Source organism: Hemicordylus capensis, chromosome 2 (assembly GCF_027244095.1).
Source record: "Hemicordylus capensis ecotype Gifberg chromosome 2, rHemCap1.1.pri, whole genome shotgun sequence".
In the NCBI taxonomy this organism is placed as follows: Eukaryota; Metazoa; Chordata; class Lepidosauria; order Squamata; family Cordylidae; genus Hemicordylus; species Hemicordylus capensis.
This window is the reverse complement of record NC_069658.1, coordinates 187,041,866-187,068,292: the sequence shown is the minus strand read 5'-3', so window position 1 is coordinate 187,068,292 and position 26,427 is coordinate 187,041,866. Positions and strand designations below refer to the sequence as shown.

General features: G+C 45.1%; 1 protein-coding gene across 3 annotated transcripts in view; it reads left to right on the top strand.

Annotated features, from left to right (window-relative positions):
• Nucleotides 1–18,526, top strand: part of KCND1 (potassium voltage-gated channel subfamily D member 1) — a 69,483-nt gene extending 50,957 nt beyond the window's left edge. For all 3 annotated transcript variants that reach the window (XM_053300138.1, XM_053300136.1, XM_053300137.1), the window contains exons 3-7: nucleotides 2,954–3,116; nucleotides 3,244–3,327; nucleotides 4,081–4,176; nucleotides 5,258–5,508; nucleotides 13,253–18,526. In XM_053300138.1, the coding sequence (XP_053156113.1) occupies nucleotides 2,954–3,116; nucleotides 3,244–3,327; nucleotides 4,081–4,176; nucleotides 5,258–5,508; nucleotides 13,253–13,469 (811 nt within the window). In that variant the 3' untranslated portion in view covers nucleotides 13,470–18,526. The remainder of the gene's footprint in view (nucleotides 1–2,953; nucleotides 3,117–3,243; nucleotides 3,328–4,080; nucleotides 4,177–5,257; nucleotides 5,509–13,252) is intronic.
• The last annotated feature ends 7,901 nt before the right edge of the window (nucleotides 18,527–26,427 follow it).

The following is a 26,427-nucleotide window of genomic DNA, read 5'->3' as shown; positions in this document are numbered from 1 at the left end:
TGTTTGAAGCATGTAAGCACCTTTCATACCTGATTCAGTGTGTATTGTACTTAGGTTGTCTGTACCCAAGGACAAATTACCTTGTGAGAAATGACACGTAGAATCAGGGCTGTACAACGTAGTGATGAGTTTCCATCCTCTTCATCCCTATCAGAAAGTATATGTATGAACTCAAATAACTTAGGGAACTCCTGAATGAGATGAGATCTTCAGCATTCATTCATTCGTTCGTTCGTTCCAGTCCCTGCTGTGTCTTAATATTCAATTACCTGCCTCCCCTACTCCCCTGCTCAGCATCACTCCCATTAATGAATTCCCAGAGGCCCGTCCATCAGAGAGAACCAAGGAGTTATTAAGGTCATAATTCTCAGAGCCTGCTGTTTGCCAATGGGAGCTGTAGATCCCCAGCCTATAAGTTAACTACTTGGAGCATGTTTTCCTCCACAGCACACTGGGAATGACAACCTGGAGGTTGTCGTGGGGAAGGAGGATCATACACTGTGGGGAGATGCCTACACCAGTAATCTCAGAAGCGGTATCATGTGGCCTGTAGCTCTGTCCGCAACTGAGGTGACATCTCCAGAAACAGGTTGAAGTGGGAGGGGGTGCTTTTTGCAGATTTAGTCAAGTAAGGGCTACACTTTGAGGAATTCACAGGCAGGAAGAATGGCAGGGCAGCACCAAATTCCCCCTGAGTGAATTAGAAACATTGGAAGCTGCTTATAACAAGTCAGATCGTTGGTCTATCTAGCTCCATACTCTCTACACTGACTGGCAGAGGCTCTCCAAGGTTCCAGTCAGGTGTCTCTCCAAGCCCCAACTGGAGATGCTGCCAGGGAGTGAACCTGCGACCTGCTGCATGCAAAACAGATGCTCTACCAATGCGCTACAGCCCCAGCCCCAAAAGAGTTCTCTTAAGTGGTGCACCAGAGGAATTTAGGCTAAACCCTTTGCCTCCCAGGAAGACTGTTTTTTCTAAAGTGCCAAGCAGTCTCTAGATAAAAACAAATTGCTTTTTTCAAGCACCACTCTGAGGATTTGTTTCTCCCTTTATTTTTGTGGGGAGTATACAAAGTATCAGTAAAATAATCCCTTCATTAGGACCAGGTAGGGTTGCCAACTCTTCAGGACTGGCCTGGAATTTCCAGGAACCAACATTAATCTCCAGGTGACTCTTCAAAGCAATTCGAGAAATTTTAAGGGTGGATATTGTGAAAATTATTGCGAGGGTGTAGGGGTGGGGAAATCTCCAGAAATAGCTTCAGTCAGAATTGGCAACTCTAGGAACAAGCAACGTTCATAATGTAGTATATAGATTTCTGAGTTGCACAAATGTGTTCCTTGGGCTGGATTTTAAAGAAAAGTTAACTCAAAACCTCACAGCCTTCATTATGAACATCAGTTGGTTAATACAGATATGTTTTTACTACTGTGAGTTTTGTTCTTATTTTAGGCTGGTTTTCTTTGGAGAACATTTCCTCCCATTTTTCCATGAGTATTAAATTGGACTGTCTGCTGATACAGGCAGGCATACTTCATCAGATGAGACTCATTCCTATTTCAGATCATTTCTTCTCCAAAGTTGGAAATAAAGAACTCGCTTTCCTCCCCTGCATAAAAGAGTTGGAGATTCTAATAGGATCTTCCTAGCTTCCTAGGGCCTGGCAGGAACATAGGAAACTGCCATATACTGAGTCAGACCATTGATCTATCTAGCTCAGTATTGTCTTCACAGACTGGCAGCGGCTTCTCCAAGGTTGCAGGAAGGAATCTCTCTCAGCCCTATCTTGGAAAAGCCAGGGAGGGAACTTGAAACCTTCTGCTCTTCCCAGAGCAGCTTCATCCCCTGAGGGGAATATCTTCCAGTGCTCACACATCAAGTCTCCCATTCATATGCAACCAGGGCAGACCCTGCTTAGCTATGGGGACAAGTCATGCTTGCTACCACAAGACCAGCTCTAAGAACTAGCTTGCCAGCTGACCAGAAAAAACAACAACAACCTGGCATATTCTTGTGCTTTTAGCAGCATGATGTACAGTAATCAGAAGCCGGATTTTTTCACAACATGATCTTAGTAATATTTGCACAGCAAGCTTCTATTAAAGACATAGGCTGCATTTGCACATAACGTGGAACCAGAATTGAATGGTTCAGCGGTTCCATGGACATTAGATCCAAATGCAAGAAAATGTGGTTCGGTGTGACGACAACACTGAGGGTTCAGATATGGAACTCCAATTTAAACCCTAGGATTGTAGTGAGTTTCATCACTGCAACCCGAGGTTCCACGCCACCTGCGGTGCGCTCGAATTTGGGACCGCAGGTTTCATCCCTTTGAACTGGAGTTGAGGGAGGAAGCTCCTCCCTCAACTCCAGTGTGATTCGCTGTGCGGACTGTTCTTCAGTCAAGAAGGAAGCCTGCACAGCCAGCTCCCTCTCCTCCTCCTGTCTCGCTGACTACAGAGCGACTGCTCTCCAGTACGTCCAAATTCAGGCGGGAGAGCAGGGGGAAGGGGCGTGAAACCACGGGGTTCTGTGTTATATGCAAATGCGGCCATAATTACAGTGCCTAGTTCAAATGTTGTCAGCTCTAGGAAGAACCTGGAGGTCATCTTGCACAATGCTCCTTCTCTAAAGCAGGATATATAGGGAATATATAGCGCTTCATTTGATAGTGTACTAAAAGCAGAGAGCAGTCACCCCAACGCAACAACAAAGCAAGAGAATTAAGCTGCAGACTATTGGAAAAGCTGACCCCTCCTTCCACCACATGCTGGATACTAGCCAATCTGACCTGGGACAAAATGCCTCCTCAGCCCCCATGGAATGTTGACTTAGGAAGATGTATGCTGTGAGATGGCAGGGAGAACTCTGTATGTGCGTGTATTTGTGAGATGGGGCAAGGCGCAGAGAGACACAAGAGGGTGACCGTAACTGCCATATCCCTTTCAGCTATGGTGACATGGTCCCAAGCACCATTGCAGGGAAGATCTTTGGCTCCATCTGCTCTCTGAGTGGGGTGCTGGTCATTGCCCTCCCCGTTCCTGTCATCGTGTCCAACTTCAGCCGCATCTACCACCAGAACCAGCGGGCCGATAAGCGGCGAGCCCAGCAGGTTGGTGTCACTGGGGGAAGGGGAAGGAAGGCAGTGGGTGACAGGGCAGGCCGAGAGTGGGGGAGGGGAGGCCAGTTGTGTCTCTTTTGACAGATGTTTCTCCTCGTCTCTCTCCCCCCCCCCGCAGAAGGTCCGCCTGGCCCGGATCCGGCTGGCCAAGAGTCGCACCACCAATGCTTTCCTGCGATACAAGCAGAACGGAGGCCTTGAGGTAGGGACTGGCCTATCTAGCTGGGCCTACTCCACTTCTTGTATGCACGCAGTCCTCCGCCTGCACTCTGAAGCCACACAGTCTTTACAGACAGGGTTTGCTGCAGGTCTGAAGCTGGGAGGGCCTTAGGCCCCCACTTCCTACGTGGATGGGCCCCCTTAAGCTTTGCAGACTACCTGGATGGCAGCTTGCAATCTTTATGATTAGGTTCACCACCACCACCACCACCACCACCACTGCTACAGGCCGCAGTGGCAGCAGAACTCCTCTCATCAATCCCCAGCAGGTAGCTGCCACCATCCCCCCTCCGAATTCTTCCCATACAGTGTCATTCTAGGGTATTGTGGGATAAGGTGGTGACTGGGCCCAGTCCCTCACAGATATGGGGCTCTAGGGTATGTTGTGGCGACTGCTCTTCTGGCATTGGCAATGCACCCTAACAGAGCCCAACTGAACCAGCTAACAGAACTGTGCCACATGATCAGTCTGTCTTATTATCCACATGTTTAGGCTGCTTCTTATGTTGGCACCAATACATGGGTTGTCCATCCACAAAGATTTGCACGCTCCTCCCCACACATCTGGAAAGTGCCCGGCTACATATGTACTGAGTGACCGCATGCATGTGGGTATTCACACTGGATCTTCCAGTTGCAGAAATCAAGTGTGTGTGTGTGTGTGTGTGTGTGTGTGTGTGTGTGTGTGTGTGCTGTCTTCTTCAGTCCATCTGCAGACATCTCCTCTCCTCCACAGGATAGAGATCCTGATTCTCATGCCTTGGCTGTACGCAACCGATCAGCTTTTGAACAGCAGCATCATCACCTGTTGCACTGCCTGGAGAAAACCACCGTGAGTAGCAGGGCAGGGTGGCAAATGAGGGAGGGGTTCAGGCAACATGAAGAGTGAGCTTGATTGGGCTTGGTCCCTGGAAGGGGCCTTTTGCTTGGGCAATGGTGTTTGCTCTCCATCCAGTACTGCCTAAATAAATAGGACTTTTTTTAAAAAAGTGATTATGTCGAGTGTCCAGGACAGTTCCCTGGACTTAGAATACTATGCCATCAACAAGTATATTCAATGGCAAACAGTGCTGTAAGGGACCCCTTTAACTAGGGAGAAAATGCCTTAGGAACTCAACTGGGTTTACTTCTAAGTAGACATGGTTAGGATTGAAATACACATGTATCGAAGCAAAACCTTGGGGAAACTGAGATGCCAAAGAGCAAGGAAATACAAAACTCAGCAAAGCTGAGTGTAGGCATCATTTTCTAAAATCCAAATTCTATCCCAATAAAAACCAGATCCTGCAGTCTGAATAAATTATTCAAACAAGAATATATTTGACTGTATACATTTTCTGGCTCAGGACACAGATCTTTGCAGACCAGAAAAGCCAGCCTGCCCCCCTTGATAACTGGATGTGCAGCTTGCCTGGCTTGTTAGATTTAGCCAGGTACTGCCTATGTGGTTCTAAGGACATCTCTGCTTTATCCACAAGGACTAGAAATGTAATTCTGAAAAACAAAACAATCCACACTGATATTCTCAGGACAGTGAATTCTGTACCAGATTCAGAGTCCCTTGCTTATGCAGTGCAGGTATGAGACACATCAAATACACACAGTGGTGCCCTTAACAGCGTCCCAGGACATAATCGGAGGGCACATGGTATAGTCAACTTGCTGAAGCACAGCAGTGCTTGGACAGGTGACTGTGTAGGAAACCATGATGGATGTTCCATGATGGAAGAAAGGCAGAATATAAGTGCAATAACTAAATGAAAACTGTGTATTGTGACATGAGCAAGAAGGTTCTGTGGAGTGGGAATAGGCTGTAATAGCGGGCTTGCTCTAGCATTACTAACGCAAGCCACATCCTCTAATGATGTTTTGTTTCTCTCTTTTTCTTTCTGTTCTGTTTCACCCACATGTAGAGTCACGAGTTTACCGATGAGCACACCTACAGTGAGTTCTGTTTGACTGAACCCCTGGGCTACCGCACTAGCCGCAGCACCTCTTTCTCCTCCCAACAAGGAGGCACTGGAAAGGGCTTGAGCACTTCATGCTGCCCTCGCCGCACTAAGCGCCGCACCACCCGCTTAACCAATTCCACAATGTCCGTGAGTCGTGCCAGTGCTCAGGAGCTGGATACGCTGCACAGCCAGAAGAGTATTGTCCCCCAGAGGTAAGGGAATGCTTGCATCCTGTTGCCCCCTGCTGGTGGGGAGGGGAAAGAGAGCAACTTTATTTTATTTATTTATTTATTTATTTATTTGATTGATTGATTGATTGATTGATTGATTTTTATACCGCCCTTCCGAAAAGGCTCAGGGCGGTTTACAATTTAAAAAGAAACCATTAAAACCAATAACAACTAAAACAGAGATATAAATATTAACACCAATTAAAAAACATCTTAAAAAACAATCAAACTAGCATAACAATTAAAACCCTGAAAATCAGGCTGGCATTAAAACAATTAAAACTAATTAAAAAGTTTTAATTGGTTAGGGCACTTTAATTGGTTAGGGCACATTAGGTTAGGGCACTTCCTTCCTATGGGAGTAGCACATATATTACACACAGGAAATCGTAAAGGGGGATAAACAATTTAAGTGAAAGAAAACTGCGCTCTTACCAACTGGACAGTAGCCAATTTAGGTTAGATACCAGGAAATGTTTCATGACTATTAGGGGTGTCGCATTCCAAAAGAGTCTTCTTGGACATTTTGTATGAACAAAGACAAGATAAAAGACCAAGATACCTCCATTAATAGGATACTTTCTGATTTGGTATATTGGGACCAGAAGGGATGTCGGTGTCTGTCTGTCTGTCCTGTCTGTCTGTCTGTCTGTCTGTCTGTCTCTCTCTCACACACACACACACACACACACACACACACACACACACACACACCACAGTACTCGAAGACAAAGATGCTTGTACTTCAGGTACCGATTGTTGGCTCCCTGCTTAGCCAAGGCAAGGCCTCTGGTTAGAGGATGAGACTATAGGAAGCTTGAACCAAGACACTAGCACCATAGACCAGAATCCTCCTGGTTCTAGGAATCGGGGACAGAATAAAGTTTATTCCTGAACATAGCAGAAAAATGAGAGACAACTGCTTAAAATATGTGAAACGTGGTCGGTAGTCCACCTGTCAATTGTTGGTTGATACTTAGTCATCTTGACATGAAGAATTGATTAATGTTGCAGTTGCCGCCATATTCCCTAGGTGCAATGGCCTAGTGTGCCTGAAGAAAATGGGGGGTGGGGAGGAATGGAGGCAACATGAATCCTTCCCTTCAGATAGTGCAAGGTTGTGTGTGTGTGTGCGTGCACATGCATGGAAGAGTACCCATGCATCAGCATTTTATTTCTTGGTGAGCCCATGTACTTCAAACCACACATAGCTGGAAACCCAAGATTATTCAAGCTGCTCTTCAGAGCTCATCCACTTGCCCCAAGTCCTTCTTAACCCAGCTCTGGCTATATCAGCTGATTGCTGTGGAGGTTACAGGAGATATGGAAAACAGAGAAAGCCTGCCCACCCAGTCCTTGTTCCCTTGCTGAGGAACTCGCTGAATCTATTGGTCATGGTAGTGAAAAATAGTGTGTGTTTTTTCTGCTAAAAACATAGCAGCAGCTGTTTTTGTGGTGGCAAAGGCCAGCTCTGAGGAACCCTTGCTTCCATGTATATGCATATGAGAATGAGAATGAGAGAGCGCCACAGATCTGTGTGTGTGTGTATGAAAACATGAGTGAGTGAGTGAGAGAGTTTGTGCCTGCCATGTATGTATATGAGGTGAGGCAGCACTTCAGTTTGTAAATACGTTACCGTTCATGGCTTATTTCTCAGTGATACTTGTTTATCACTGTTACTATCACTTTTTTGGGAGGGCATAATAGGGGAACACTGCCTCGCTGGCCACCCTGTGCAGAAAGTGAGTGCTACTAACTGAGGCAGGATTGAGGCCTACATGGGTGGCGTCTCAACAGAGACCTTTGAGACTATAAGGGCTGTCGGTCCTGCAGCAGTTGGTGCTAATGGTCACTCCCTGGTTGGGAGTTACATTTTCCTGTTTCCCAAATCCCTGCCTTTGTGGCTCCAGACCAGACAGATTATTTGGATTCTTTCTCTCCACACTTGGCTTTGACCCAGGCATGCACAACTGGGCTCAGATCAACCTGCAGCCTGGGAGAGACTCCAGCTGACCCTATGTATTAAGGACAGGTTATGCTTTCTGGTACTTGTCCTTGCTAGAACAAGGACCTGTTTTGTCCACGTTTTTGTCCTTTGGGGCAGATGTTGGGGATGCCTTTTTAAAATGTTGTTAGTGGTGCACTAGTGGCCTACAGGTTTCAGCCCCCTCCCAGGGTCTCTGTGGAGAGAATAAGGCATCTTAAGGTTAGACCACATGTATGTATGTCAATAGATGCACACAGGCATAAAGTGACGTCTTTTCTTCCATGTCTCCCTAAAGTGTATTTATTTACTTGTTTATCTTTACTGTTTCTATCCCACTTTTCTTTGTTAAACCCAAGCAAGCTCACAATAAAATAGCACTTAACAAAATAACAAGGGAACATAAAAAAGCAGTCGTACACAGATAACAAACAAGGGGGACACAGCCCTATCACCGCAGCTCTATAAGTGCTTATCCAGATAATATGTGTGGCTGAATTTGTCTGGGTTGAAGCTTTACTATAAACACAACCAGATCCATTGCGCACTTAAACAGCCAATTAAACATGCTAAACGCTTTCTTTTTTCCATACAATGAAATTTATGGTCAGTTTGCTAACAAAACGACCCTGGGTTTTACAATAGCAGGACAGGCTATTTGACTGTAAATGAAGACAACCTAGAACTAGAAGAGACTTCAGCAGAGCAATGTAATAGTCATGCCAGGAGACTCAGGTAGTAATATGTGGTGTGTGAAGAGGGAAGTTACATAAGTTCATAAGAGCATCTGTGGAATGTTGGTGGATATGGACCTTCATATTTTGGCACTGGCCATCTCCTGGTCTGCCATTTCTGAAAGACCACCACAGGCTCTTCAAATGCTCTGGCTATGGGGCTTTGCTTTAAAGTGGAGCCTATCCTGGCCAACCTGAAGCTTTCCAGCTGTTGTTGAACTACAACTCCCATCATCCCCAGCCACAATGACCAATAGGCAGGGATGACCAATAGGCAGAGGAAATTTGCCACCAGCTCGTCTGGCGGCTACTCAGGGACGGGCCTTCTCCGTGGCTGCCTTGAGGCTTTGGAATGCGCTCCCTAGTGAAATAAGAGCCTCCCCATCTTTGACAATTTTTAAAAAGTCTTTAAAGACACATCTGTTCAACCAGGCTTTTAACTGATATTGTTTTAATGTTGTTTTTAGAATATTGTTTTTAAAATTGTTTTTAAATTGCTGTGTTTTAAGTTTTGTTTTGTTTTAAACTAATGTTTTATCTTTGTTTTTATCTGGTTGTGAACTGCCCAGAGACGTAGGTTTTTGGCGGTATAAAATATGTTAAATAAATAAATATAAAAATTTTTAAATAATAAATAAATGATGGTAGCTGTAGTCTGTAGCTACCACTGGAGAGACTCAGGTTGGTCATCCTCCTCCTGGAGAAACAATCCCCACACAAGTCAGATCCTCTAGCAAACTTAGAGGTTTGGGGCCTTCACCTGCAGTGGGGAGCTTGACTCACTTGAGTAAGTCAAGTGGAGGCATATGCAGAACAACCCTATGCAAGTTTACTCTGAAGCAAAGCTGGCTCCAGGGTTCAGGCAGTTCTGTGGAAACTGCCCTCCACAGGCCTACCAGGCTATGGGCACAGAGGTGGTGTTGGGGCCCTCAGCACTTGTCCAGCAATGCCAACCCTCAATGCCAGCCCTGCTTAGAAGGAAGTTCCACTGTGTTTGATGAGACTTACTCCCTGGTACGCAGGTTGCTACCTTTTATCTTGTCTTGACAAATTATTTCAAAAACCTAATTTTTCACCTTACCAGTAGGACAAAGACAAGCAATAAACCAAAGAGCTTGTTGAGACTCCAGTATAACCCTAGAAGAAAAATTAGTCATGGTGTTTTAATTATTTTCATTATTAAAATGCAGTTATAAAAGTAGCCATTAATGCCCAATGCTTGTCATTTTTCTATGCAGCACGTTAAATGTTCAGAGTGAGTATGACAAACAAGATAACACTAAGCACTGCACTGGAAAAAAACCTTCCCTTTATTTATTTATTTAACGCCTGATATATACATCTCTAGGTGGTGTACATCATACAAAATTACAATATAAAAATAAAAGGAAGCAAAAACACTTTCACAGAATAACAAAACACAATTAAATGCAATTCACAAAGTGAAACAAGTCATTAGACAGAAATTTTTAGAAAAAATGACTTCCTATTGTTCTGACTCCATAAGCAACTTTTGCTTATTTTAGAAAAATGATTCAGATTCACAGTTTGGCTTTTGAGAAGAAAAAAGAAAAAAGAAAAAAGAAAAGAATGAACATAATAACTTTTCTATTTAATAAGGACAGAGGCTGGAATTCTTCCTGACTAAATTTTCTTGAGAAAGTCCCATTGAAAACCCTAAGGATACCTTAGGCATGCCTGACATCCTGACTAAATTTTAAACCAAGGATGTCCTATTGAAATCAAAGGCTTGCCTTACTTATCCTTTTGATCTCAAGGGGCCTTCCTTGAGTAAATTTAGACAGGATGTCGGGAAGTTCCCAAACAATGTGCAGACCATAAAAATTATGAAAGTGGCAACCTTTCTAGATAGTGAGCTTTTCAGCCAGGCAGCCCAATCCTCTGTATGTTTGCTTGGACGCAACCCCCACTGAATTCAATGGGGCTTACTCCCAAGTAATGTATTTACCCAAATCCAAGACTAACTTTTTCCAAGTCCTTTGATATTAGAAATTGGCTGGGGGTTGTGGGGGTAGTCTCAAATACAGAGTGCTGTTCTTTTTGGGTAAATACAGGTATGACCTGTGTTTAATACAGTATGTATTAAATGTATTAATGTATAGTGTATTATTACTACATGATTATTAATACATTATTAATATATGTAATACAGGTATAACCTGTATTTAACCTCTATTTTTTTTAAAGTGTGTTTGGGGGTTTCCACCTTAAATTCAGGTTGTCTTCTATTTGGGTAAATACAGGTACGTATGCATATGCCTGCAGCTGTGCAGCCCTATCCTATGCACATTTACTCAGAAGTAAGCCCCTCTGTGTTCAATGGGACATACTTTGGGATGTGCACAGGTCCGAAGTCTTGGTTGTTTGCTGCCTATGTACCACTCTCGGCTTATGGTCCACGGAAGCCTGACTTCCAGGCTTGGTGTCGTAGCTGCAGTAGATCAGAGCAGTGGGGCCATCCATTTCTGTCAGAAAGGCGAGGTAGGAAGGATCAGAGGGAGGCCTCCATCTCCCCATGTATCTGCTTACATCTCCTTGGGGAGCCCCACCTCCTATTTTGAGGGCCACCCATCTAACTCTTACAGTGGAAGATGATCAACGTGAGTCAGCAATGTGAACCTGCTGCAACGGAGAAGAGAAAAAGCAAACGCTGCTCTCGACTGTCTTGACAAAACCAGGACAGTCATAATACTGGGCGGGAACGTAGGAAGCACCACCGTACTGTAGCTTTAAATCTGTGTACGCATTTCAGGAATGATTCAGAGGAGGTGGCAGAGGGTTTTGAATGAATGATGTATGAGGAAAGGCTGAAGGGAGGGGACATGAAAAGGAAAAGATGTCAGGAAGAGGGAGAGTGACTGAATGCTTATCAGGGTCCCTCCTTGGGGAAGGATAAGAACCAATTGCAGCCAAGCCAGCAGAGTTTGGACATCCGGAAACGGTTCCTAGTTGCAAGCGTGGTTGGGCGATGGAGGAAGCAAGAGAGTCAGGATAATCAGCATTTGCTGGGGATGTTTTAAGGCTGAGGATTTTGTGGACTAGATGAGCTTTGAGGAGTTCACTGCGATTTGACTATGAGCCTGTTCCAATTATATAGACTGCTCCAGTCGAAGGAAGAGCTTGTCCCAGAAGCAGAAAGATACAACTCGCTGCAAACTGGCTATTTTAAGCTTTACGCCACACTCCCAAATAACTGACGGAGCTCTTGTGATGCTGCAGAATGTTCATTCCAACTGGTGAGGTTGGGGTGTGTGTGTGGTTCAGTCATATAATATCAACGAGTAGCTGTAGTGAGAGTTCCGTGACTGCGCCTCCCACAGTGGGAGCTGGCCTCCTTGGGAGAATAGCAGCTGTGGGTCTAATCTGGATCAAAACCATAGTCAGGACAAGGGGTTAACCCACATCCCCCATACTGAAGTCCTGATTTCTCCTCCCTGCAGCGGCTATTTCTGTTGTAAAAACCAAGCACATCGATGCTAATCACCGGCTTAACAAACCGTGTAGTTTGGTCCTGTCTGCTTGCAGAGTAAGAAGTGAGCACAGGGTTAGGATGGTGAAATGAATGCGGGAGGGGGTGGTCACTTGACTAAGAGAAAAATGAGTGGACAAGATAAAGAGCTATGGGGAAAGGATAGAGCAGAGGAGGTAGAAGGAAAGCTCTTAGGACCTAGAAGTGGAAATATCTGTGGAAAGAGAGAGATGGGAGGACAAGGGAACCAAGGAGGCAACAAGGGCAGAATTTAATTTATTGAATGAGTTGGAATATGAAGCCAGGTATTGAGCAGCAGGTCTCCAGTGCTGCTGTTTCCCACACCAGACCCTTCTCCACGATGCATTTTAGAGTAATTTTGTGTAAGCGTGGAATCTGCTGCCACCTGCTGGGGTGAGGGTAGCAGTCCCACACGAATGGTCCCTAGCTGAACTCTTGTTGTGTTATAGCACCTGTGCTTCTCAAAAGAGGGGTGCTGGAATCCAAGCTTCCTTGGTAGGCACACTCCTTGACTTTGATGGACCCCCACTTCTCAAGGTGTATAGAGACTGGCTATATAGGTAGCACGGTTCTCTTGCTACAGAGGCTCCATTTGCCACACCTCTTTCATCTCTTTGTTGGCCCTTAGGGGCCAGATTTGGCCCCAGGCCCTCCAGCTGCTGATCCCTATGAGCCTTGTAGCCCAGGTTCTCCAAGGCACTGTTTCTCTTGGCATGAGAACAGCAATGAAAACACACACAAACAACTTGACTTTGGGGCTATGCATGCAGAATATGTGATGTACTTACCACTAAATCTGTGCTAAATGTACTGCTGATGGGCAGCGAACACCAATGAAACTGCCCAGCAAACAGTGAAAAAACAATGGGTGAGGCAATTAATTTCAAAATGAAAAGTGCTGGGTTTCAAAACTGCTCCAGCCGATAAGCCCTTCTTAATTCTCAGGAGTCTATCCCATGAAACCGAAGGCCAGGAAATTTAGGACCAACAAAAGGAAGTGCTTTTTCACACAGCACATAATTGATCTGTGGAATTCTCTGCCACAGGATGTGTTGATGGCCACTAGCTTAGATGGCTTTAAAAGGGGCTCAGACAAATTCATGGAGGACATTAGTATCAATGGCTACTAATCTGGTGACTATAGGCCACTTCCAGTTTCAGAGGCAAGATGCCTCTAAATACCAGTTGCAGGGGAGAGGGCATGGCCTCACCTCTTGCCTGTGGACTTCTCAGTGGGCCACGGTGGGAAACAGGAAGCTGGTCTAGAGGGGCCTGGGGCCTAATCCAGCAGGGCTGTTCCTAGGTGGCAAATAACGAAGGGTCATTCAGTGAAGCAAGAGACACTCTGCACATGAGCACTCTTCTTTAAAATCATTATTATTATTTCATGTGTTCAAGGGCTGGTCTATGCACTTGATTGGCACCAAGACTGCACCTTGGGGAAAGGGGTGGGAAAAGAAGCCACGCTGACCATCTCTCTGTCTCCCCACTTCCCAGCCGCTCCAACCTGAATGCCAAGACCCATGACAACTTGAAGCTGAACTGTGACACCACAGACTTCACAGCAGCCATCATCTGCATCCCCACCCCTCCTGCCAACACGCCGGATGAGAGCCAGCCCCCCTCGCCGGGAGGCCCTGGTGGACCCCTACGCAACTCCAGCCTCTCCACCCCCTACATACTCCACGAGACTGTCAAGATCTCCTCCTTGTAAGAGGAGACTGGGGTGGGGGTGGGGGTGCTGGCCCTTCCTCCTTTCTCTCTACCCAGAATCACTGCTGGCCACCTGGGTCCTGCTTATGAGCTGGGGACGGGCTCCTCTGCACGAGCCTCCCACCCCACCCTTTAGTTGCAAACGGGAGGAGATCCGAGGGGGGTGTCACAGTTCTTTTTGGGAGGCGATAGCGGTGGCCACCAGTGGGGGAGCCAGTGCACACGGTGGTCGGATGCCTGCCCAGCTCTCCCCGCTGCAATCAAAGCCATATGGAAGGGGAAGCGGGTCCCAGATGCTATGCAACCGCAGAGGGGCGGAGTGATGCAGGGAAAACTGGGTCCTTGTAGGTGGACCTGGAGGGTCACAGGGAAGGTATCCTAACATGGGACCCTGTCCTAGAGACTCTTTCACTAGACCAAACCTGTTGTCCCCTGGGTGGGGAGCAGACCTGTGTGGGCGAGGCAGAGCTGGGGTGAGCGAAGACGCCTGCCTTTTTATTAGGAGAGCGGAAACTCCCAATGGAATTGGGAGTGAAGAGTAGCAGGAATGGGGAGCAGAGGCTCGTGGGCGCTACTCATGGCTGTGTGTGGAAAGGGGAGTCTACTGATTCCGTTGCAGTCCATAGTTGGGTTTCACGTCACCAGGAGTGGGTGATGGGTGACATGCTCAAGGTTAGATTTGCAGAAAGAAAGGAAAGGCTGAGAAGCAAGGCTCTTGGGCTCTGTCCCCAGCACAGAAAGGGAAGTAGTGCCTAGCAATTAAAGCAGGGGAATCTGGATTTTATTCCAGTTCAGGTTCAGGTCATTGCCTGTGAGATGTAAGTACTCCAGAAAAGTGACAGAATCAACTAAGCTTCCAACTATTTCTTCTATCTTCTGCCTCCACTGGCTGAGTCAAGACGTTACCGGGATGGAAGGAGTCTATAAGCCTCCCTTTCCTCTCTCTTTCTCTCCTTGCCAGTACCTGTTCTGTCTCTCGGAAACTGCACTTTAAAAAAAGTCTATTGCACCAAAACGCTACACCTCATGGGAATTTCATGCATCATCCCCACACACACACCTGCACCCCACCGCGTAGCATCAAGACTGTGCATGTGTATTATACCTCCAAGAGTGGGGTCCCAAGTCCACAGCTACAAAGCATCAAATGCATGCGTAGCTGCTCCCCATGACCCCCTCACCTTGACTGAAGATACGCTGTGAAGAATTGAACCAAACCTGCAGAGCAGGGGGGGCAGTCTGCAGTCCCCCTCTGGACATTTTTTAGGTTATTATAAATATATATAGACTCAGACTGACTCTTGATACTAACCTCACACCTTTCATTGTCAATGAAGAAGGAGTTGAACATGGCAGAAAGCAGAAAAAAAACTTTGGTGAGATGATGGATACCGTTCTAGGTATCAGGAGGGCCACAAGCCCCGTAGCATGCGTCAAACTGGCTAGCTCTCAGCATCCAGAAAAGGGTCTTTTCTCATCAGGAGCCGCCTTTTGTTTTGATCTGCTATCTTTCTCTCCTTGTTAGCTAAGTATCTTGATTCTCCTGTGTGTGAGTGGAGAAATGGCCTGCTTTAGAAAAGAGGCATCTGGGAATCACTGGTAATTTTAAGTCATCTCTAAGAGAGAGAAAGAAGATCTTGTGGGTTAGGCTTAGGAGATGATAACTTCCTTGTTCGGGGGTGGGAAAGTAGCAGCAACCCAGCAGGCAAGAACAGGGGGCATGATGCGTGAGGACCAAATTCATAGGTTCAGTTCCCAGCTCTGGCAAAGGAGTGAAGTCTAGTGTGTGCTGTGGCACTCACAGGCCCACAGTAAACATATCAGCTCATCTGGACTGCAGCCCATCCTCCTCACCCTCTCCAATCAATTTCTTCACCAGATTTGCTATTCATTTAACCAGAGCTGTCCTAAAAATGGTTATGCAAAGCAATAGCTCCACCTGCTGGACAGTTAAAGAAATACCTGATAAATGTCTTCATTGCACTTTAGTGCTGATCAATTAACTCTAATGCACTTTGAACGTGGAGTTTGCTGGGTGATGAATGAATGGCCTTAAAGGAGGTGTAAATATCTGCTAATGGAATCTCAAAGGCTGCTGCAAAGGCAATGATGTGGGGAAAAGAAGCAAGAGGAGCCAAAGGAAGGTTTTTTGGGGGGGAGGTTAGCTGGAGAAAGCACTGTGTTTGTATTTCTGTACTCCAGAAGCTACAGAAAAAGGTAGGGAAATCATTATATCCTAGTGTTGCCTCCCTCTGGGAGCAAGCCTCACTGCACACAGCTGCTCTCATACTACGAAGGGACCGTCGACAGCTGCAGAAGTGCTGGTGTGTGTAAATGACTGTGCTTCAGGACAATACCACTTCATCGTAAAGTTGCGCAAGTAATGGGCATTGCATAACTGCATTTTTGAAATTTACAATGGAGCAGTATTGCCCTGAAGCGCAGCAGCATAGATGGCGTTTACACAAGCGGAGAGGTGCTGACAGTGCTGCAACTCTTGATGTTCACCTGCGAAGTATGTGAGTAGAACCTATTCCCAAGTCAATGTGGATCAGATCAGAATGTTTTTCTGGCCCTGTTCCTGGATTCCAATCCCAGAACTAGCAAATAAAATGTCCAGCCCATGTAGATTATTTTCATTCTGGCTGTTTACCACTGGCTCACTGCAGGTACTACCTTGAATGTGACCCTCCCTAAACACTGTAGGGCTCACACCTGATTAGCAGTAATTTGCTAAGAAACTTTATTACTGGAAGATCAATCCATAATGTAATGCTGTTTCCCCCCTGAGATATTGAAAAATACAATGTGAACAGTTTTCTGGAGCATAGTGTAGCTATTTCTGTTACTGTGAACATAAATACTACCCCACGGCCACTTCTACCATGCCTCCCTTAGCACAGCACAAACGACAACATCCAAAGGCTTAACTTCCTCGGTGCCCATCAAGGCCCAACATGAGATCTCCAGCCTCATAAAACTGGTAGCAATATTCCCAGGATTTGATATATGCAAAGGGCAAACAATGCCCTCTTCCATTTAGAGTAACCAAGGCAAAAGTGGGCTTCTATGAGACTGTTCTTCCTCTTCCTTCCCTGTCACACTCCCAAGTTGCTTAGTAAAATATTTTTAGTACATGAGCCACCTGGGGTGGTCAGTACCATCCGGGGGCGGGGCGTGTGTGTGAATGCTCATTGTGATTTTTGATTGTCTACACTCCTGGAGATGGAAAGCAGATGTTAGCAGTGCAATACCTTCAGCTTTCAGTGGGTCGTCATGTTTTCATTGTCCTTACCACTGGGCCTGCACCAGCCAAATTTGCAGTGGTGTTATCGGAAACACAAAAAAGACTCTGAAATGAAAATTGGCAGGAACGTCCTCCAAGGATTACTCGGTGGAGAAAGTACGTGTTCATTGTTACCATGACCCTATCCTAACCCTTTGTGCAAAAATGACTGCAATTTTACTACAGTCATTTGGGGGTAGGGATAAAGAAGGGGTGATAACACCCAGAAACCTGGAATGCAACAATGATATCATCTATTTTCCATCTCTAGAGCAGCAGACATTGTTAAGAATTACTATCAGCATTCATCCCGAGATGGTACCTTGGTCAAAAAATTGGGAGGCCTGGCTTATGGACTGTTTAGGAACCCAGATTTTCTGGGTTTTACCCCTGGTACAGTTGCCACCTCTTTGACCGACAAAGATTCTGTAGCTTTTAACAGACAGAAATCCAGGAGGTGCCGTTTTTGCACCACCCACCACTCCATGCTGGGAAAATCTGCACCTGGTAGATTTTGGCCCATTGTAATCTGGATTGTTCCTAGCACAGATCCAATGTGTGGGGATGGGACAAAACAAAAACAGGCTATAGCATTAGGTTGTGTGTATGCCAGATTCAGAGTTGCTGAAGTGTGAAGTAGGCCTTCATACTAGGCCTACTAGTGTGAAGTAAGGAGACTCGGTTCGTTGCCAGGTGACATGAAAGTTCTCTCCCCCCCCCCCCCGGCCAGTTCTTTGTTCACATCCTGATTAGGCCACGAAGAAGGCCTGACAGCGTTTTTCCTGCCTCCATGTTTCCTAATGTAGAATGAAAAGCATCGTGCCACCCCATTTATGCACTAAAGATGGTGCTGGTACAGGCAGCCATCCGAGGGTGGGGTTTTTTAGTGCTACTGTGGATCTTTAGCGCATCACAGCCAACTGTAAATAGCTATCCAAGCAACTGGCCTACTCTAGTGAGCAGCATAATGTGTGAAGTGAGGACACACAGAAGATTACAACAGCTACTTTCGTGACTAGCTAGAGAGAGAAACTTTATTACAGTCTTTGACCAGTACAGAAGCATGAAAAAGAAAAACAATGTCAGACTAGGAAAATGGTAAGCCACTTTTGGGTCACAAGCAGCTGCTGCAATCTTCCCTATGTTCACATTTAATTTATACATTAACAAGTGCAAATTCTTGAAAATGGCCATGTGACCACCTGCTCAAAGGGCAGCAGAGTATAGCATTGCCAACCTTCCAGAATTGGCATCAAAAGCTCTCCTGGAGATTTTAATGGCTTGATAGGGTGAAAAATATTGGCTGACGTGGTGAGAAAGATGACTCAAAATAGTCCCATTGAAATTAATTTTTAATTTCAGTGGCACTACTTTGAATAATTTTTCTCATGATATCAGCTACTGGGGAAGAAATATCCACGAACAGCTTAAGCCTGAGTTGCCATCCCTAGCAAAGTGGAAGACAAAGTTGATCCCTGGGCATGATCCCCTGGGAAGTTCTCCTGCACAAGTGCCACTGCAATGCAAAGGAGCTGCACAAGAGCACAGCAGCAGTGTTTAAGGCCTTTTAAATGTAGAAATAAAAAGATACTGATGTGCTGAGGGGGATCTAATAGAGGTCTATGAAATTATGAATGATGTGAGAAAAGTGGACGGCGAGAAACCTTTTGCCCTTTCTCACAATACTAGAACCTCGGGGGTTCCTATGATGAAAGAGGTTGGGACTTTTTATTTATTTAAATAAACAAATAAATATGAAGAAAGGCAGCAGAGACTGGGACTTTGTGTTCATTTATTTAAATAAACAAATAATTTAAAAATGGAGAGAGGCTTTGTGGAGGGTGGGGCTCCTGTGCTTTGCCCTGCAGAACAAATAGCTTTTGGGGGGGGGTCGGTCCATTTGGCAAAACAATGCAGAGGGAAAGGATTAACTCCGATTCTTCAGCACCATAGGAGCGATGTGTATGAAACTGGTTTTGCGTTTTGAGCGAGCATAGCCATAAGCTCAACTAGAGCAATTTCAGCCACATTTTGACTGAGTATGCTTTGCAATGCAGATTGCAGAGCAGATGCACAAGTTAGTCTCAATTCCGGACATGGAGCTCATCACAGCAATCACCAAGAAATATTACGCTTATACACACACACCTGGCACTGTCCATGTCTCACCACAACACCGTCTCACAAACAAACTAAACCACAGGTTATGCCTTTGTCAATCTGAGATCCAGCAAAACCAGATAATTATAGCAGCAGCACAGCATATTATACTCAGTGCTGAGAAAAGAAAACCACAAAATCAAACCTTCCTTCCTCCAGTCCTGATGTATCCTCTTCTTCAAGAGAGGCACAGTATAAGGGCTCTCTGCCTCCCAATCCCTTTGAATACATTTTAAATTTGAAATTCCCTCCCTTTATGTTTCCCCCTTCCCTCTCCCCAGCCAATGGGAGCACAGTTGCTCTTGATTTCACTTGATTTCTATAACAACAATTGATTTCTGTGATAACAACCCAACCAAGAAACAAGAAGATCGCAAGCTGATCACAAGACAGTGCCAGAAAGCCAATCAGCAAGTGAAAAACAGACCTCCAAAATGGCACTCAGAATGTTTTGATTGAAACGGGGGGTCTGCTGCAAGCTTGGAACAGGCCTATTATTTAAAGAGTGTTCTGTTTCAAGCTCAAAATGGCCCATTTCGAAGTGAAACATTCTGCGCATCCCTGCACCATAGCCCTGAGCCAGATTGGGGGCCTTTAGTGGCTTCATTTAGTCTTTGAAAAAACACAAGAGAGCCAATAATGGGTCTTCAGCTATCTTGTCTAGTTTGGTCCTGACCTAAAGGAAACATAAAAGAGGTTTAAACATTATGAAAGATGTGGAGAGAGAAATTATTCTCTCTTTTCTTTCAAGAATATTAATATCCCCGATCATTCAATGAAACTGACTGACTGATGGTAGGTTCAGGACAGATAAAAGAAACTATATCTTCAAACATCACCCACTCAGCTTAACGAATTAACTGCATGATGTGGTGATGACTTTAAAAGGGGGTTTGACAAATTAATGGAGGATAGGTCTATTTGCTATTATAGTTGATTGGAGCCTCCATGTTCTGAGGCAGTACATCAACACTGGGTAAAAATACCAAGAGATAGCTGCTGGCTTCAGGCATTGCTTGTGAACTTGCCAAAAGGATCAGGCTGGCCACCATTGGAAACAGGATGCTAGACTAGACACAATGTTCATATCATCCAGCAGCAATCTTCTTTTGTCATTTTGCTGCTCCTATTCTTTTAAACAAGGTCTGTACAGGAGTCCAGTAGATTGTGCCTCACATTAATTTGTGGAAAGTGGAGGTAGTTGCCACCGGGATTTTTGGCCTTGAATTTTTGATCCAGCCAAAGATGTCAACTCTTAGTGAAGCATCTCCTTCATGTCTGTAGGGTGTTGGGGAAGGATGTTCCCTGGACTCCCTTCCTCAAGAACTTTAACACATGTCACCTTTTCTTACTTTTCTTGGCTCTGTGCTTGCCAGCCAAGTTGTGGCTATTTAGTTACACTTGGGAAGATACTGTCCATTCATATCCTGACCTGGGGAGGCTTAGGAGAACAAGCCATGTAAGGAAGCTGGCATGTGAAGCCATTCAGAGTTCAGTATGTGGTGAGCTGTTTCTGTGATTGATTGCTTGATTGCATTTCTATATCACCCCATACAGAAGTCCCTACACAATCTAAAAATGATCATTAACACATTAACCAAATTAAAACAATTTAAAAATACAAATAAAAACTCAAAACCTCAAAGCTTTAAAACTATAAACTAAATACTTGGCTAAACAGGTATGTTTTCAGGTCCTTCTTAAAAACATTCAGAGAGGGAAAACTTTCATTAGGAAGTGTGTTCTAGAGTCTCAGGGAAACTCTGGAAAAGGCCCAGTTTCGAGTCACCACCAACCCAGCCAGAGGCAACCTCAACTAGACCTCCCCAGATGATCTTAATAGGCAGCATTGATGAAGAAGGCGGCGTTCTCTTAAATACCTTGGCCCAAGCTGTTTAGGGCTTTATAGGTAATGACCAGCACTTTGTATTTTGCTGGGAAACTGACTGGCAGCCAGTGTTGTTCTTTTAAAATGGGTGTAATATAATCTCTTTGGGCAACTCCGGAGACCAAACTGGTTGCTGCATTCTGTACTAACTGCAGTTTCCAAACTATGTACAAGGCAGCCCAATGTAGAACGCATTGCAGTAGTCAAGTCTGGATGTTACTAGCATATGCAGCACTGCTTTAAGGTCATTTATCTTCAGAAATGGATGTACCTGACATATCAGCCAAAACTGATAGAAAGCACTCCTGGCCACTGCCTCAACCTGAAAAATCAGGGAGAGGTTTGGGTCCAGAAGTACTCCCAGACTACATACCTGCTCTTTCTGGGGGAGTGTAATGCCATTCAGGATAGGCAGATCTAAACCACTTCCTTAGTCTCGACCTCCCACAATGAGTACTTCTGTCTTGTTTGGATTCAGCCTCAGTTTGTTCTCCCTCATCCAGCCCATTACCGCCTCCAGGCAGGCATTTAGGGAAGTTAGGCCACTTCCTGATGAAACTGACATGGAGAAATAGATCTGAGTGTCATCAGCATATTGAGAACACCCTGCACCAAATCCCCTGATGATCTCTCCCAGCGGTTTCATGTTGATGTTAAAAAGCATTTGGAGACAGTATGGAGCCTCGTGGGACTCCATATCAAAGCTCTTGTTTTGAAGAGCAACAGTCTCCAAGCAACACTATCTGGAACCTACCTGAGAGATAGGGGCAGAACCACTGCAAAGCCATGCCTCTCACTCCCAACTCCTTCAGGCACCCCAGCAGGATACCATGGTTGATGGTATCAAAAGCTGCTGAGAGATCCAAAAGGATCAACAGTCACACTCCCCCTGTCAATTCCTAATTGGAGATAATCCAACAGGTCAACCAAGTCCATCTCAGCCCCATGGCCGGCCTGAAAACCGGTTTGAAATGGGTCCAGAAAATCAACTTCTTCCCAGACAGTCTGGACCTAAGACGCCATCACCCTCTTGATCACCTTGCCCAACAATGGGAGGTTGGGGACAGGCCTGCAATTGCCTAATTCTGAGGGATCCAATGCAGGTTTCTTCAAAAGTGGTCTAATTGCCTCCCTGAGTCAAGGGGGCATCTTGCTCTCCCTCAGAGAATCATTGATGATCTTAAAAACAATAACCTCCCTGCTAGATCATATAACCCATGTTGGGCAAGGGTCAAGAGGACAGATGGTAAGATGAAGTGTCCCAAGTAGCTTGTCCACATCCTCAGGAGTCACAAACTGAAATTGATCCAATTTAACCACACGTGGAGCTGCTGGACACCTCCAGAGTTGACTCTGCAGTAATTGTAGAGTCTATTTCAGCTCAAATATGAATTCGAGAGATTTTATCTGCAAAAAACTCATCAAAAACAACACAGTGGGTAACTGGTGGAGCCAAATATTCATTCAGTGGAGGAGGGGCATGTACGAGCCCTCTCACAACCCTAGACAACATTGCTCAACAGTGAACATGCTCCCCCACAACTCCAGGTTCACCAAAACACATACCTGCATGAAATCTAACAAACAGAGGAGTTTTTAAAGCAACAGCATAGCTTGCCTCAGCCCTCTGTCCCAACTGCAAAGGCCAGCCAGGCACCTACAAACAACCCAACCAGCAACCCACTGTTGGCTGTGCCAAAGGCTGCACCCTAGACACAGTCCTCGCCTTTATAGTTGCAATGGCTGCTAGCCCCGCCTTCTAGCAGCAGACCCAGGTGAAAAGTTTGTTACAATTAGTCAGAAGATTGGCGGCAGCCCACAGAATAAACACAGCAAAGTATCTCCGTTGGCAGATCTTACAATTGTCCTTGGCTGTCCAGTATCCACAGATAAGAACCAACAAGATAAGGTAGAAAAAAAGTGGCTCTCATCATTGCTGCTCATTACTAGATGACACCTCACACACTGTCTACATTTAGGCAAGCTATATAACTATTTACCTGGTAGCTGGAGGAGAGCTGGTCAACAAGCATGAATTGTCCCCTTTGCTAAGCAGGGTCCATCCTGGTTTGCATTTGAATGGGAGACAAATTGTGACCACTGTAAGATATTCCCTTCAGGGGATGGGGCCACTCTGGGAAGAGCACCTGCATGCAGAAGGTTCCAAGTTCCCTCCTTGGCATTTCCAGACAGGGCTGAGAGAGACTCCTGTCTGTAACCTTGGAGAAGCTGCTGCCTATCTGTGTAGACAATACTGAGCAAGATGGACCAGTGGTCTGACTCGGGATAAGGCAGCTTCCTATGTGATTGGACAGAAAGCTCTGACAGACTTGGCACTTGTTTTTCCTTTTAGGGGGCATATAGCCAATACAGAAGTGGAAATATGGGCTAGTAAACAACTGTGTGGGCTTCTGCAAAGCTGATTTACTGCCCAGTGGGTCTGCATTCCCACCCTCTTTTGATAACTTTTGTGGCCACAAAATAAATAAGAACATAAGAACAGCCCTGCTGGATCAGGCCCAAGGCCCATCTAGTCCAGCATCCTGTTTCACACAGAGGCCCACCAGATGCCACTGGGGAGCCCACAGGCAAGAGGTATGTGCATGGCCTTTCTCCTGCTGCTGCTTCCCTGCAACTGGCATAGAAAGACATCGTGCCTCTGAGGCTAGGTGGCCAGATTTGGCTTTTAAAAAGCCAAATTCTGGCTTACGGCCCATTTGACCCACGAGTATACCCCTTAGGTTCTGGCAACTCTGCTCTGAGGCTGGAGATGGCCCACAGCCACCAGACTAGTAGTCATTGATAGATCTGTGCTCCATGAATCTGTCTAAGCCCCTTTTAAAAGTGGCAGTAGTGGCCTGTACTAACAAGCTGGAGAAGCAGAAAATGAGCCCCAGCTGCTTAGTCATTCACCCAGTTCAGGGATCTCCCCCCCCCCCCCCCGGTACAGGATGAATGACCTGCCCACATGGCTCAGTTGCAGCCAGGGTGAGGCAGCTGCGGCTACCCAAGCAGCTAGATTTCTGCCCCTCTAGCTTGTTGGTACAGGCCACTACGGGTGATCTGGGAGATAGGCATATGGTGAAGAAATCGCACAATTGCATCATTATTGACTCTGTGCTGATCTATTCAGACAACTTTCTCAACATGAGAACTTGTTCATGTGACATAGGCCCAAGCTCAGCAAAACTATGTTGCCACAATCCATTTAGACAAACTGAGAAGGAAAGCCCCACATCTCATTTTTCTGCTATAGGTTCTGTTACTGAGGGGTGGGCTTGAGAAGAGAGGATACACAATTAGAACTCTCCAATGCCCCTGCCTGAGACAGCAGTAGCAAGGAAAATAATAACAAAAGACCACCCATCAGGAACTGCTACCACACAGTTCATAAGGAGCAATCCTAAATTCTCATGGAAAAGGTCTTGTACCTCTTAATTTGTTGTTTATGCTGAATTCTTGAGCACCTGACAACACTGCACCAGAATCTAGTGGTAAAGCTGTATTTGGACTTGAGGAGCTTCAAACTGCAAGTTGCATGTTTGAATGTTCCTCTAAGGTGGAGCGGGATCTTTCCTGCACCTAAAAATAGCAGGCCAGAGAGATTAGGCTGAATCCATCTCCTGACATGCAAACTGTATGCATGCAGATATTTCTGATTGAAGAAGTGTTGAAATAAGCAGCCTCTCTCAGCATTCAATCTGAAGTAGAACAGTCCAGGAAAAAAATGACATTGTGCTGAATGTATTAATTAGGCTGGCTTAGGCCCCCACAAGGGTAAGTTCTACACTCGAGTCTAGAGTGATAGAGAAGGTATGGCCATCTCTCGGTCCCCGTGCTTTGTGTAACCTTGCTCTAGTCACTTCAACTCATGTTCTTGTTTGTGCAGAAATAAGGAGCATAAAACTGACCTGGGGTAAGGAAAGAAATGTGTGTGAAGAAAGAAAAAGACAATGGATATCAAGCAGTGTTCTCTCTAACAGGGATTCCCAGATATTGTTCACTACAACTCCCAGCATCTCTAGCAGCAATGGCCTTTGGCTGGGAGTTATAGTCAACATCTGGGAATTATGGGAGTTATAGTCAACTTATGGGAGTTATAGTCAACATCTGGGAATCTCTGTTAGAAGAAACACTGATATCGAAGCTATTTGGATCTTGAAGCGATGGGTGTGGAGTGGATTGAGTGGGGAACAGGGAACTGGAGGAAGAGGCTGCTCAAAAGGAAGTGGATGCTGCTGTAGTTTTGTGTCAATAAAAAAAACTGGACGACAGCTCAAACAAAACTCATGTGATGACCTATTCTTTCTCTGGGTTGTAGATATGTCTGAGGATTTAAGGATGGCTATAACAGTTACTGAGGGTCCTGGGCTTACCAACTCCATCTGTTCTACAATTCTGTAACATTTTCCTAGCCATTTTAAAAACAAAACAACAAAACAACACAGTAGCCTCATTAAATACAACATAGGGCAAGGTTTTGATGTGGCCCAAGACTGGGACCTGGTTATAAACTATCCTAGTTGAAGATTATATTGATACCTAGATGTAAAATTGGCTAGAATTTGTGGTTTGGTATTGGGAGTAGTCCAGATTAGAGAATGTTAAGAGTTGTGTTGAGAAAATATTAAGTAAAAATATATTTTGAGATTGTTAGATATATAAATAAACTCTACCTAGAGAACAATTATTATAGATCAGCCAACAAAGTTATTATTATTAAAATTTACATCCTGCTTTTGGTTTGGAAGAAAACAACCAAAGTGGCTGAAAATGTAAAGACCTAGAATGTGAATTAATACTTTAAATTTATAATTTGACCCTCTGTTTCTCAGTGATAGCAGAGCACAGGATTAGACTTATAAGAGCCCAAAAAGAACATGAGAGCAATTGGTATTTAGAGGTAAACTGCTGCTACAACTGGTATTTAGAGGTAAACTGCTGCTGAACCTGGAAGTTCTATGAAATAATCATTTCAAAAAGCTATTAATCAACCTCTCCTCCATGAATTTGTCATTCTCTTTTAAAGCCAGCTAAACTAGGGGCAATCACCAGCATCTCAAATAATGTTCCAGGTTACAATTTGGTAATATTTATTTTTTCAGCTCTATCTTATGAGCTCAAAGAGAGGGGGCAGGGTAAACAACCTGACCTTACTTCTGTCCCCATTGGGGCTCACAACCAGTTCCCTGTTTTCATTTTTGTACAGAATGAGTTTTGTTCTTGGTGGCAGTATCAAGACAGTGTGTGCACGAGTGGGGCCTTCCTGATCAACCTGAGTGGGATCTAAAATTAACGGGATGGACATTTTAAAAAACCGTGTGTGCATGCGCATATACACATTCCTTATAGGGAACACTACTTACAAGCCAAATAATTAGAGCCATATAAAGGGGGTGGGGCTTAAAAATATAATCATAAATAATAACATCCGACTTCCCAGTGGATGAACACGAAATGCACCAAATAAACATTAATAAAAGTATTGAGGAAAAACGCAGGTACCAACCCAGCATTACTACATTATTACATTACTTTAGAAGGTTTAGAATACTGAGCAAACACCAGGAGTCCAGGACCAAACAGAGGACGACGTAACATAATTAAGAACGTACCGCCACCAAT